This window comes from Rhea pennata, chromosome 6 (assembly GCF_028389875.1).
Source record: "Rhea pennata isolate bPtePen1 chromosome 6, bPtePen1.pri, whole genome shotgun sequence".
Taxonomy (NCBI): Eukaryota; Metazoa; Chordata; class Aves; order Rheiformes; family Rheidae; genus Rhea; species Rhea pennata.
In genome coordinates this window covers 21892160-21907347 of record NC_084668.1, presented here as the reverse complement: position 1 = coordinate 21907347, position 15188 = coordinate 21892160, and the positions used below count along the sequence as shown (strand labels likewise).

At 37.1% G+C, this 15188-nt stretch overlaps 1 protein-coding gene across 1 annotated transcript in view; it reads left to right on the top strand.

Annotated features, from left to right (window-relative positions):
* The window catches only part of LRP2 (LDL receptor related protein 2), a 125848-nt gene that overhangs the window by 106379 nt on the left and 4281 nt on the right, over positions 1-15188 (top strand). The window contains exons 65-75 of the mRNA XM_062578454.1: positions 740-871; positions 3148-3291; positions 4118-4283; positions 6454-6582; positions 7463-7683; positions 8135-8311; positions 8965-9084; positions 11506-11596; positions 12560-12627; positions 12788-12908; positions 14393-14522. Coding sequence (XP_062434438.1) covers positions 740-871; positions 3148-3291; positions 4118-4283; positions 6454-6582; positions 7463-7683; positions 8135-8311; positions 8965-9084; positions 11506-11596; positions 12560-12627; positions 12788-12908; positions 14393-14522 — 1499 coding nt within the window. The remainder of the gene's footprint in view (positions 1-739; positions 872-3147; positions 3292-4117; positions 4284-6453; positions 6583-7462; positions 7684-8134; positions 8312-8964; positions 9085-11505; positions 11597-12559; positions 12628-12787; positions 12909-14392; positions 14523-15188) is intronic.

Below are 15188 nucleotides of genomic sequence, written 5' to 3'. Positions count from 1 at the left end.
CCTTTGCAACCTGAAGGATAGAAATTTGCCTGTTTTTTTCTTATTCAAAGAAAACTTACTGAAGTTTATACTCTCGTTTAGTTCCGTTTCAGAACGGACTTCCATAAAATTTGTTGTGCCAAGTTTTAACCTTGAATATATGCAGGTAAAATACAGTGAGACATTTACCCAAAGGTCAGTGTTGGTGGTCATGGAGTACAGTATCTTCATAAGTGTCATTTCAGTATATTTTGATGAGAGCATTTACCACTTCTGGGAGCAGGTCTGTTGCTCCCAGCTCTTTTGGATGGTTTGAGTAGTTTTATTAACTATGTTTCTAGGCCATTCTTCACTTTCTTTCCATCTGGAATAGTGATTTTCTTTGTTTCTGAGGGAATAGGTACCTTTGCTTCAACATTTCAAGATGGGTTTTCTCTTATCTCCTTGTACTCATACGTCACATTTTTTCTTTCTTTGGTGATTTAACCCAAAAATACATGATCAAAATTATGTCTCTGAAAAGTGATCTGATAAACAGGAGCTATGCAGTTAATAGCAATCTGTCGTTAAGACTTATGTCAAACAATAGATGAATGATGAGGAGTTTCATTATGAAAGTGATGCTGATTTTAAAGGGCATTTACTAGATTATTGATCCTTTAATTGTGTTAGGAAGAGAGAAACCTACCATTTCATGTAGCAAAGGTGACTCGCATGTGGAAAAATAAACTCTAGGTATCTTTTCTCCACTTATGTGTAGATATCAATGAATGTGAGGTCTTTGGAACATGCTCCCAGAACTGCAAGAATTCCAAAGGAAGCTATGAATGTTTCTGTGCAGAGGGCTTCAGGTCTGTGGGTGATCAACAAGGGAAACAGTGTGCAGCCAATGGTATGTTAACTTGACAACAAGATTAATTGCTACCTGTAAAGAGCAAGTGGAGTATAGCAACTTAATGAATATAATCCTCTTTTTATAGCAGAGGATAATGGGAAGAAAAGTCTTTATTCTGTTGCGTAAGATTATCTTTGTATTCTGCCTATTCCATAATCAGGAATAGAAGTGCTCCATCTCTGCTTCAAGTTGCAAGCCTTAGAAGTAATACCTTGAAAGGGGTTTGGGTGCCTGCCTTCCTCTCCCCTGAAATTTTCTGCAGACAAAAGACTGCTTATCTCATGGTTGTCAGCAGAAGGAAATTAATGCTGCCTGTTAGCCGTGGTTCCTGAGGTTTTAGATTTTGTCCCCAAAGTAATGCGTCCAAAGAAACTTGCATTAAACTGGTAAAAATTAAAGGCAGTTTGATGACAGATTACCATTCATTGTTCATGGAACGAAGTACACAAGCAGAAGGACTTGGCCCATGCTTAGCTTCAATCATTAGGTTTTCATCATAATCAGTGCAGTGACTACAGTATGTGACTGTCATTGAATAAATAAAGAGTTGGTTCAGAAGGTGGTAATAATAAAGAGCTGAAGAAAATAAGGGAAAAAAATGACAGTTCAGCAGTATTATATAAAAATTGAGACAATCCTGTTTATGGAAAAGTACTTACACTTAAACAGCTTTAAGAGATAGATGATAGCAGCATAGTATATCTAGTCAAGTAGTAGAATGTTCAGAATAGAGTGCCTACAACCAGAACTGTGTACTGCAGGAGTTTTAAAAGCTAAAAAATATTTGGGATTTGAGAAATGTTATGAGGAAAACAGGTCTCTGGGTTTCCAATCCAGAGGTCTAATTCAGCAAATAAATACTGCTGATCATGAGATTAAAAATACAAAAGCACATTTGCATCTGATTTCTGCCTGGCTGACTTTGTGCCCTGTCAGAAATCTAGTTCTTTATAACACCTCTTCACAAGCTTAATTCTGGAAGCACCTAAATACCTAAGGTTTTCAAGATTAAGTGGTAGAAGACAACAAGATTGTAGCCGATAGTATCATGAAATTCATTGTGTCCAGAGTTCTGCTTCTGTGTACGCCCAGACCTGTGTCACTCTTCACAGTACAAGCTCACAGCACTTATAACTGAGTGGTTCCTTTGCCTGTGTCTGCTGCACACCTGATCTGTAGGTGTTTCCAGAACACACATGGAATTTCAGGTCCCATAAAACATTATGGAGAAGAGGTATGCGTGTTTTTTCCCTATAGCCAATACCTGGATTCAGTTCTTTTCTCTATAGGTATGTAATTAACAGCCCATCCCCCACGAGAGTGTCCTAACAACCAATATATATGCTGTTGCACTAGGAATACTGCCAGTTTATCCACTGAGTTGTATGTTTTTTTAGAGAAGAAAGTCACTTGTCTTATCCATTAGTTGTTCATGGCTTTGTGGGAAGGGTATCTGTCTTCATGTGAATACTTCATAGGAAGTTAAGGATTATTAGCTAGAAAAGGGACTGGTGAATGAGATTTTTTCTTTCCCCAAGTGAATGCCTTAATCATTGGGTCATTTGTCATTGGCTCAGTGAAGATTCGATTAATGTAGGAGGACTTGTTTTCTGAAGGAAGGCCTAGGATCCAGGTCCTCGACTCTCAGTTGGACTCTTCCCTTTACAAAAGGGCTATAGGATTAAATTTTCTTACCAGCACAGTAGGCCAGGTGGGACTGATACCCTCTACAATTAGGTTATTAGAGCACTAAAGGTAACTCAAAATTAACCTGTGGCCAGGCAGGAGAGCATTCATCTGAACATGGAGGCATGTGGATTTAAAACCTTTCAGGTAAAAGAGCTGAGACAGCTCCCAGCTCAAGTAACTGACAATTTATTCATTGTTGCCAAAATTGTTCCCCATATTGTGTTCTGCACAGTGGGAAGCAACTTTGAGTTGCATAATATATAGCTGCATTCTATTTCCAAGTTGTGAGGTATCAAGATGCCAATAACCTTTTGAGAAATTATTCCTTAGTGATTACTGCTGTGCATGGTCCTTGGTGAAGAAGATAATACTATGCTCAGTGTTAAGCATTTCCAGAGTTTTTCACCAATTTTGCAAATCCATGAATTTCTAATATCTCTGAAACTATAGAATTGGCTCTCTTTCCCTTCTACCTCTTATTCAAACAGAGCCTGTGAAACCCCGGGTTAGTTTTGACTGTAAATGACTTTCCATTTTTTAAAAATGAGTTAAACACAATAGCAAACTTTGCGATCATCTTTCAGGTAATCCTCCATTGTTACTGCTACCAGATAATGTGAGGATTCGAAGATATAATATCTCATCAGCACAGTACTCTGACTATATTGATAACCAGGAGCGCATCCAAGCTATAGATTATGACTGGGACCCTGAAGGCATAGGCCTGAGTGAGTATACATGGTGCATAAATACTGAATCATGCAATGGTTGGTTTAAAAGGACTCATTTCTACCAGATATGTTTTTAATTTACAATAGAAATCAAAATCAAGCTAGATTAACTGGCCAGATCTTGGTTGAATGTGCCCATTCTTTCTATCATTCCTTCACAACAATGTGATTCCTTTTAATATTTTTAATGTTAAATTTAGCGTAGCTAGTTTTTATTCTGTTTTCTATTTTGCTGTGATTTCAGCTGTGGAGTTATGGCTCTCTGAGATTAAGCGACAGTAGAGGGTTGCTACAATGAGCCCTTTTCTTCTCTCCTACCTCTGCCAGTCCCCAAACCTGGTTCAAATCTTAGAAGAGCTAATCCTTATACTAAACAGGAATAGCCAGTTATAAGTAGATACTGATATTATCTTATATTACTGCCTCTTAATTAGCTTTCCAGCCTTTGTATTTTTCACAGGGCCACTGTGCTGGGCCACACTTGCTCCTCAGTCATGACAGTCTAAACCAGTCACAAGATCCTGTATTAAAAAAAGAACAAAAAAACCCAACAAGACCCTCTACTCTTTAAAAATGTGGTACACACATTTTTGTCAATGTGATTGTAGATGTGTATCTTACCCATAGTATTCATGGCTTAAGAATTCGATAGCTTCAGAATTTGAGCATTCATATGATGTAATTTAACTGAATAGACAACTCTGCGTTTTTATGGATAGAAAGAATGTATCTAGTATCTTGAGATAAGAACCTCAAAAATTAGAATTTTCCAAAAATCTGGAATAACTAGACTTTAAAAAATATCTATATGCTTTTTTGGAAGGTATTGTGTACTTCAGCATTCTGGGACAGGGCTCTGAGTTTGGATCCATCAAACGTGCCTACCTGCCCACATTTGACAGCAATAGAAATAATCCTACGAAGGAAGTTGACTTGAATCTCAGATACATAGTTAATCCTGATGGGTTAGCTGTTGATTGGGTTGGAAGGTAAGTGTATTGAAAGGCTAGAAAAATACTGTACATTGAATGTGTCAGGCGTCTGACCAGACAGTGCAAAATCCACTTTTTCTTTCCTTGTGAACTGTCTGAGTCAGAAAAATGTAGTAAGATACTTCAGTTTGCCCAGATAGCAGCTAACTAGATCAAATGTGTGTTGATGACTGCATCACGTATTCTCTGAGGAAACCTGCACTACTACGCAACTAGCAGATTTGTGCACCATTCATGTGATAGTACACTAGCCTTCATGCTAGATGGATACTCCTTCTAGAACTCAGGTAAGCATCAGGAAAGGAGCTTCCTCTGCGGTGGAAAAGATACCTTCCCAATGCATAACTGAATTTATCTTTTATCTTTTCTTACCAGCCTTTTGCTATGTAAACTGTTCTCAAAACAGAAGCAGCTCAGAAATCTGATGAATCAATGTATTTACTCAAGAAATAACATTGCTGTAATTGTATATGAAAGAGTGTTTCCTCCTAACCCTTCCTATTGCCATGACTCTTTTTAGGCTAAAACATAGACATTTTTTACTTAATCCTGAAAATCATGAGGTCACTTTGAGATGTAACAGTTAAAGGATGTGGTGGACAGACATAGCTCTGGTTTATTTTGTTTAATACCAAATTAACTAACCAGAGGCTTAGTGTTTATAGATAGAAACTATGAAATGTACTCAGAATTCTGTTTGAAGCTGGATAGACTGTGGTTGTAGGGATGAGTCAATCTTTTGAAGGCTGTTGCTTTCATTTATTTGTTTATTTATTTATTTATTTTTAATCCTGGTGATATAGTCAATAAGGTGAAAAAGGGTGTGAAGATCATAGTAAAACAAGATTTTTCTGATAAAATGAAAACCAAAAGGAGGAATTTAGCCATTTGTGCCCTCCTTACCAAGTGGTTATCAATTAACATGACTAATACTGTTTATAGTTCATGTCCTTGCTCAGTGTGTGGCCAGGAGGTCTACAGGATTTGAACTGTGACTAAGTAGCACTTGGGTATAAATTGCATTTATGGTAACAAAGATTTTTTTCTAATGCTTCAATGGGCTATTGGATGAGTAGACAAAAGTTGAAAAAGATTTATGTTTCCAAGTTGAGGCCTGATCTATAGCCTTTATTATCTATTTATGCTCTTTGTGGTGGATTATGAAATAGCTAGGGAGTTGCTCACGGAGTATGTCATCTAGAGCAGAATGAAGCCAGACTCACTGGAGAAAGGGGAGAATTTTATCTTTGCTTCCAACAGTTTTTTAATAGAGGAGAGAGATGTATTAAAGCCTGGACTAATCTGCAGCCCTCAGATTATTTTTCTGTTTGCTTTGTGAACTGCAGGCCACCCAGAAACCCAAATGATCTCAGGCCATGGCTAAATTTCTTTTCACAAATGCGTATGATCATGCAAGAATAGAGGGTATATCAGCATCTTGGTGAGGTTAGCATCTCCTGCACTGCAGACGTAGTGCTATACTGGTTCTGGAATAATGCTGAGAGTTTTTTTTTTTTTTTTTAAAAAGCATATTTAAATGTGCACATTTTATAAAAGCTATTCATTATCTAAGATGAAAAACTAATAGAGGCTTGATGGTAAAAATAAGCTAAATCCAAGGAAGACTGGACTGAGTGCCATATTTGTAAGGACTAAAAACATCTGCATCTAATGTAATAACTATTTATTCATTAACGTACCTATCAGAAGGCAAAAGTCTGGAGAAGAGCTATAGCCTAACAAACTGTATGCACTCAAGATTTGCCAGATGAATTCCATGGTAATTAAATTTTTGAATGTGACTTTTTTCTCCTGGAAAACTGAATCTATAAAGGTGCTTATTAGCCATCTCTAGTGCTTAAAGGTAACAGTGAAAGTTCTCAGTAGCACTTTAATCAAGATGATTTGACAAGGAACTGGACAGAAACTTTTGCAGAGGTGAAAGCTAGTGAGCTTTTGAATTACATTTCCTGAACTTACTTACATTTAGGAGTTGGATGTTTCAGATTTAAAATGCTCAGATGTAATGAATGTAGTTTCTTTATATTATTTGCAGTTACCTTGCTGCAGTGGTTTTGATGTAGCTTGTTGTCTTAAAAATTTTTTTATTCCTCTCCCAGGTTATCAGATAATTACTTTTGAAATATTTTGTGTTTTTGTACTTCAGGCATCTTTATTGGACTGATGCAGGGACTAATCGCATAGAAGTGGCAAAGTTAGATGGACGGTACAGAAAATGGCTTATCTTTTCTCTACTGGATCAACCAGCAGCTATTGCTGTCAATCCAAAGCTTGGGCAAGTATTACAGGACTTTCCAGAATTGTTTTCAGTATTATTTAGTGCCAGCCTTCCCCCCCCCCCCCCCCCCACCCCCGCCACACACACGCACAACTGTAGACTTTCTGGAATGACTAAGGCAGTGACTTCCTGATAAAATTTATGGAAATTTCCAGTATCATCAATGAGAAATTTGTCTTTTCACTAATGTTAGGAAACTTGTGTACTGGGAATTTTATTTATTTATATAGGTATTTTGGGGTTAGATCTCAGATAGGTGCTTGTGACACCGGGGAAGCCAAATAAAGATGTCCTTTTTTATAATGCTCTACCCACCACATTTCTATATTACTAATGAAATAGGGAATTTGGTGGGAATCTCTCTTTACCAGCTCCAAGAAATAAAGACAACCTCCTTGGGTGGAAAGTAATGTAAATGCTTTGGCACATTCAGTAGATGCGTTTGCTATATCTTGCATTAGATGATCGATCACAAGATATTAGATATGTAATTCTCTCAGCTGGAGTACACCATGTAGATCCCCTTAAGTCTTTAATGCAGCTCCTTAACTCTGCAAATTTATAGTGACTGATGAATGCTCAAAGTGTTCACAGTCAATTTTTTTTCACCCTGAGAAATTGCCATTGAAATTACTCTCTCCAAAATCAGGACAAAAAAAAAAAAAAAAACTTTGTTATTTATGTTGTATTCTTGAAACATGATTATTCAGTGAACTCTCTGCAAGTTCCTTGATCTCACTTTCAAACCAGAAGCTTCTGAACAGCTTTTTGCTTCATGACTGACCCATTCAATGAAACTCCAGAACATGATTCTGGTGACCAAATTCCAAGCCATGTTGAATTCTGGTTTTGTTTTTTTTGTTTTTTTTTTTTTCAGGTTCATGTATTGGACTGACTGGGGAAGGCAGCCAAAGATTGAATGTGCCTGGATGGATGGACAGCAAAGACAAACTCTGGTCTCTGAAGACCTTGGCTGGCCAACAGGTCTTTCTATTGATTATTTGAACAATGACAGGATCTACTGGAGTGATTCTAAAGAAAATGTTATTGAATCCATGAAACCTGATGGAACAGATAGAACCACAGTGTTACATGGAGGTAAGAATTACTATCCAGTTAATGTAATAATAACCAAGATGTATGCTAATAAGCACTCAGTCTTCACAACTGGAGCCTGATTTGTAAGACTTCAGCTCGCATTAAGGCAGCTTTTTAAAGAACAAGCCTCGGTAGTGTTTTCTGCTTCTTTATATTGAGGTAACTGGCACACCGGGTGCAGAGCTCATAGTGCGTTGGAACTAGATTCACCAAGGGTAACTTATGACCAATTGGGAATGATGTGGCAAGTTGGACTCTTGCTCTTTTTATGTATATTATTAAGCAATTTGCAGGTACAGTCACATGAAGTGGTCAGTTGTGTGATACTGTATATACTGCTACAAATGTCTTAAAATGAACCTATTAGATGAGATACTCGGCTGATGAAGAATCTCTTACTCTGTTAAGAGATTTGCTTGCTGATAGTCTACTGTTTGTTTCCTTTGAGAAGTAGGCAGTCCATACAACCTTGATGTCTTTGAAGGCCACTTATATTGGATAGCTAAAGAACGGGGAGAAGTCTGGAAGAAAGATAAATTTGGAAGTGGAGAAAAAGTAAAAGTGCTGACTGTAAATCCCTGGCTCACTCAAGTGCGCATCTATCACCAACACAGATACAATCAGTCAGGTAGGTAATCAGCATCCAAAGAGCTTAGTAGTCTGGTAATAAGTGTTTCAGCATATGATGATATGTTTTTCTAAAAGTATAAAAATGGAATAGACTGGCAAGTATTTTTCTGCATACCCAAAACTAATTCAAAAGTGAAGTACTACACATCTCTATTTACAGTCTTTTAGTACTGAGTTATGGCTAAGTGGCACAATGGGAATCTGTACTGGTAACATACAAAGTACTGGCCATTTAATACTGCCTCTGAGGAAACTGTTTCAGCTATCACATGTCAGCAGTAAGCATAGTGGGATGTCCAGAGGAACACAAACTGCTCCAGCATACTCCTTGTTAGAGGAGTTATGGCTTTGGGAGTCAGAAAGCTCCGTGATGCTCAGGTACTGGGAATGTTCTGTTTCTTCACCTCCTTGTGTTCCTCTGGCTCCCAACAGCCATGATCTCTCCTTTAGGAAGAATATAAGAAAAGGCAGACAAAAATAATATAAATACACCAGCAGGTAATCAGTTGCTTTGAAAATGGATCTAGATTTGTTTAGATTTTTTGATATATGATATGGATGAGGTGTATTACTGACTGTGAAATCCTCCTGCTGTATCTTAGGATTGTGCTGCGTTGTTTCTTCAGCTGCCTTTATCACATTTTATTTCAGTGCCTAATCCTTGTAAAGATGTCTGCAGCCATCTCTGCCTGCTGAGACCAGGGGGGTACACCTGCGCTTGTCCTCAAGGGACTCGATTTGTAGAAGGCAGCAGCACAGTGTGTGATGCAGGTAAAATAATTTGTCAGGCAGGAAATGAAAGCATGGAAGCTTTCCTATAGGAATGCAAATGCTTTACTGGATTAGAAATATGGTGGTATGAGCTGCCTGATATAGTTGAGGTTTGTAGGTTAGGAGAGCTGGCTTTTATTCTCAGCTGTCATTGATTTATGGTTACCTAGTGCACCTTATATAATGTCTTTATTTCTCATTTTTAAAATGGATTTAGAGATACTAGTCCTACCAATCCAGACCCAGCTGTGAAATTGATCAAGGTTTCTATTTTTTTCCTTTTTAAGTTCTAAAAAATTACATTTTTATTTTCCAAATGTACTCATTTCAGAACTATGGAATTTCTGACAAATTGTGGTTTAACAAAATGTGACTTGTATTTACAATTATGTACAAGGTACTGTGCAATCAATATAACAGAATACAGTATAAACCTGCAAAAAGCTTAAATAACTCACAGGGTGAACAGAGAACTTCTACAAAATTAATAACTTCCAGATAAGCTTACATTAGAAATTCTTTTAAGCAATTTAGTACTTGATTATTGCATTGCAGCAGAGCCCCCATAGTGCTTCCAGTAGCTCCAAGAAAATAGTTGCTCAGCTTCACCTGTAAGGAAAGAGTATACTACTGCAGGATTTTTATTAGTCTGCACCCTCAGCTTACTGTGATGTAGGTGGTAGCCAGATGTCCTTGTACTTGTCCTTGCAATGTACCTTAAATAAATTAACCCTTATGGCATTATGTCTGGCATCTTTTCTGTGCTTAATTTTCTCTGCATTCTCCTCTTCTTTTTGCATCAAATGACACAATTTCATAATTTTCCACACAGCTTTACATCTGACTTACATATTCTTGATAATTAGTGATGCTTGCTCTTACTGCCACAAGGTGTAAGCTGCAGAAAGAGGAACTACTAATATGATGTAATAGGCAATAGAAGTGTACAATACACTTAACTTAAGATCAGTCGCACTGATTGCACTTACTATTTGCTGTTTATTGCTCTGAGGAAACTACATTTGTTGTTATTCATTGATACTGATCTACATAAGCTGTCCAGAAATTAAGGAAAGCAATTTATTTTGAGAGAATGGAAGAGAGGCGAAATAGTACATGTAATACGGTCTCAATTTTTCCTCTATTTTTGAACTTCCTTTTTGAACTTTATTTTAAGCGTTTTTTTTTTTTTTTTTAATTCCTTAGTTCTATGTTAACCAGTGGAATATGGCTACCGTAACTGCTGTGCTGACCAAACATAGTTTTCAATATGCATTTGCTTACTTCATTTTGCCATTTCCCCATATTCTAGCCAATAGGAAACAGGCTCTAAGACCCCCATGTCTCCATTTTTGGGACCTCATTTAATTGAAAGGAGTTTTACCTATAAGGAATGTTATAAAAACAGACTTACTCTGCTTCTGGCTGATTTGAGAAAAAAAAGGATTATAACAAGAATATTCTGATCTAACTTGTCAGTGTGAGAGAGACTACCAATATGCATTCTTAATTTATAGCCTGTAATAACGTCAAAGATCCAGAGCTTTTCTTATGTGAACCACACTTTTTTGGATGTCAAATTCTGAGCTTTTACCAAAGGCAATTTATGTTCAAGATATTTCATTTGTTTTTCATTAGCTTCAGCATTAGGATAACATCAGAACCTTTGTAGCTATGCATTTGGGCCAGCTCAAGCAGAATGGCCACATGGGTGGCCTCAAAACTCTTGGAGTGCAGTGAGGCACCAGCATGATTATGAACAGGCTTCAGTACTACTTGTTGTTTACCAGTCAGTCAGCCTATGCTCTGTACTGACAGAAAACTCTGAAAACTTTGGAGTTTTCTGTCATTCTTGCTGTCAGGATGTCTGAGAGTTTAGATGCACATTTTCATCCACTGATTTTCTTCATAAATAAATCACAGCTTGTTGGCTCTCTCTAAATAACTGCTAGCTTGCTGGATAGAAGGGTTTGGGCCAGACAAGGTAAAGTGTTGCTGCATTTTGAATGGAGAGCTCTGAAGAAGGAAGGAGATGGGTGATGGACTTTATAGGCAAAAGAAGATGATGATGATGAAAAAATAGACCTTTATAGTTGCCTCTGCATACTTTTACTGAATAACTCATTATTTTGCAAGAACAGGTTTTACTAGGATTAAAATAAGTTATTTTGACAGAAAAATAAATATAATGGCAACATACATATATGCTATTAAAGCAAATCTGCTGCCTGTAATTTTGTATATGCAAATTTTGCACAGATGAGCAAAATACTCTATGGTAGTGTTCTGCTGAAGATGGCTTAATAACGCATATACTATTATTAATATTAATATAATATATTTTATATGTACATATACATGTATATGTATGCATATTAATAACACGTACAATAACACATATATGGTTTTCAATTTTTGCAGCCATTGAATCCTCTCCGACAATGCCACCAGCATGCAGGTGCATGTATGGAGGAACGTGTTACATAGATGAGAGTGGTCTTCCAAAATGCAAGTAAGTCAGTATGTTGATGTAGTCAAAGTTCTGGGTCAGGTTGTGCTAATTTAGTTTCACAAAAGAAATCAACTCTTTAAAAAGTATTGGAAATCCTTCAAAAGATGTTATACCTTTTGCGATAGCATCTGCCCTATGAGGAATGGCTGCGAGAGCTGGGCCTCTTCAGCCTGGGGAAGAGAAGACTGAAGGGGGATCTTATCAACGTGTATAAATATCTGAAGGGAGGCTGTCAAAGGGATGGGGCCAAACTCTTTTCAGTTGTCCCATGTGACAGGACAAGAGGCAATGGGCAGAAATTGAAGCACAGGCAGTTCCGCCTGAATGTGAGGGGGAATTTCTTCACTGTGAGAGTGACGGAGCACTGGAACAGGTTGCCCAGAGAGGTTGTGGAGTCTCCTTCTCTGGAGATATTCAAAGCCTGCCTGGATGCAACCCTGTCTGACATGCTCTAGGTACCCCTGCTGAGCGAGGAGGTTGGAGCAGATGATCTCCAGAGGTCCGTTCCAACCTTACTGATTCTATGATTCAATGAAAGAAAAGAACATATAAGAATAAAATATCAGCAAATAAGCAATGTAACATGCTTCAGTTTGAAGAAAAACAGAAAGGCAAGCCTCTGTGAAGTTTCTGGTAAAAGCTATACCATAAAATTAAAGCAATGGAGAAGTAATGCTCAATAAATGTAGCTTGGAACGGCCAGTAGGTGCCACTAATGCTCCACTGAAACAGAATCTTTTGACCTAAGTGACTTTAGTTTTCTAACTCAGCACTTTTTATTATCCCCTTTTAATTCTAAGCAGATAGCAGATATGTTATTTTTACAGTCAGTGAAACATATAATTACTAAGCAGAGAGTTAAATTTTATGTCATGTGGGTAAACATTATGGAATATAATAATAAAGCTGGGATCCCAGATTTAATAAAAAACAATCAGTCAGCTATCCTACTTATGTTTACAGGTGTTTTTATGGCTACACTGGGAATTATTGTGAAATAGGATTGTCAAAAGGAGTGCCTCCTGGAACAAGTAAGCTTCAAACATATATTACCATTGATATCTTGAACTAAGGCATGTATAATACCACAGTGTGGTGCTTGTTCAGGGTCAAACTTCCAATTTTCTGGGCTCTTTTTTACACTCAACTATGCTTGCTTTAATTTTTTGCTTATTCTTCTGTCTTTGATAGCAGCAGTAGCTGTGTTGCTGACAGTCATACTAATCATAATAATTGGAGTGTTAGCAGTTGGAGGCTTTTTTAACTACAGACGAACAGGCTCCATTTTACCTGCTTTTCCGAAACTACCAAGGTATGTTTCAGGCGCTGTCATAGCTGTAATGTCTGTATGCTAAGTATTTGTGTTTGTGCCTAAATATTTCTGAAAATCCAGTTTGTTTACCATGTGCCAGTTCTGTTGGAATGTACAAGGTGCAGTGTTGCAGCAATTCTAGAGGATTTTTGATTCCATGCAATATCATAGCGCATCATATCTTGTAACAAACAACTATTGTCAAACTGTTCTACATCCCAAATTAACTTGTAAATAATTAACCATATAGAAGACTGTTTACCTGACTGATTTGGATCAGGGAATCCAGTTCAAAAGGGTACAAAAAGACTGCAGTTAAATACTTTTTAATTTGCTTCTAAAACTTTGTTAGGAGTCAAAGAGATCTTTTTATCATTGAAAGACTGAGCTCTTCTGCAACATTTTATTCATCTGTTTAAAAATAATGTGAGGCATGAATAGTGAACATGAAATGGAGATTTCAGATTTTTGTCTGTGTGGCTTCATTCACATTTTAACCTTCTTCCATGAGTATGCCTTAGTGCTGCCATTGCTCAATCCCTCTTTAAATTGTTAACTGATATGTTTACTTTTACTGCAGAGTTAACTTAAGTTATAGCTTAGGTGTTGCTCTTAACTTGAGTCTCATCCACGTGCAACAGTAGCAGCTCATTTCTTTTTAAATGTGTCAGCTGGTTTCTAGGGTGCCAGATGGTAAAGCATGCAGACCAAAAAAGCACCAGCTGAAGACAAGAATTTTAGCACAGGCCAGCTCCAATGAGGGTGTAGAATCAGAAGTATTATTTCAGTGCTGCTGCCTTCCTTCAGTTTAGTTTAATCTGGCAAAATTAATTTGAAGGTTAGGTCTGCAGTGAATGTGTAGTTGTCTGTTTCTGGGGAGTCATATGCTCAGACTTCTGTACTTCTGGTCCTGTGTTTGGCTGCTTACCCCATCTCTTGCTGCTCCTTGTTCTTCCTCCTAGTCCATTTCCAACATTTCTCATACAAACCTAATGTGCAATTGTAGTTACCATAAATTTAGATGTAAACTGAATGTTTGCTGGTTATAAAAAACATAACCTTCTAGGTATCTTGATTATTTGCATGCATAAAAACTTAAGTATTTGTGTTGTTGGAACAACATTCCCAAATTTGTTTGCCATTGCAATCACATTTTTCATCAGTTTCAGTGAATTTTGACTTCTGAGTGAATTAATGAATTTGTCTGTAGAACAAAATTGAAATACAGGTAGCCAAAACATAGATTTTTTTTGAATTTGTAGTTGATTGAGTTCATTTGATGTCAACATGGGCACATGAGCCCATTCTGAATGGGGTAATTTAGACTAGAAGGACTGTCTATCTAATACAAGAATACTACTTCTGGGGCTAGCTTGTTTAGAGCCAGCAAAAATTCCAAGCAGTAACTAGGTAAAGAAATTGTTTTATAAGCTTCCTGTCTGTATATTCTGTTCCTTTTTTTTTTTTTTTTTTTTTTTTTGAAGTTTAAGCAGTCTTGTAAAATCTAAAGAAAACAGCAATGGAGTAACTTTTCGATCTGGAGCAGATGTGAATATGGACATAGGAGCTGCTGGGTTTGGAGCTGACTCTGCTATAGACAGAGCAATGCAGATGGTAAGGCCTAGTTCTGAAATATTTTTTAAAAAATGTTTTCTTTTAATTTCACTGTCAGCTGGTAGAGGGAAGTCTTTTAGGTAAGAAAGACAGTGAAGTAGTAAATGTTTTTTAGAAGAAGTGAACATTGGTAGATTATTTTCCAAAATGGATTTTTGTTAATTGAAAGCAAGAACAAACACAAACTGTTCTCCAAAATAATGTGACTCTCTCTTCTCAAGATTCATGTGGTAGAAGTGGAGTCGATTACTCCCTTGTAATATTTCAGGATATTCAGGGAATATTCAGGGAATATACAGGGAATGAATAGACAAATTAAAGTATTGTAACGAGGAAATTCATGATGGCATTTTGTGTTCTGTGGAACTGTTGGAATGTGTAGTATATGTTAGCAACTTCAGAGGTAGAAGTCACACCTAAGCACAGGATAAACTACTTTGCACAATGAATTATAAACTTGGTGAGCTTATTATTTAGCAAGTTTCAGCAAATCAGATTTAGTAGTCAGCTTTGGGGGCATCATAATGTACAACTCTATCCATGTTTTGTTATGCATATCTGAGAAATAGCACAGCCTTGTGTTTGCTGTAATGTTCTATGGGGAGAGAAAAAAGTATTTCCCTCTTTACCATCATGAGTATAATGCACATAAGATCTTCACTTCTA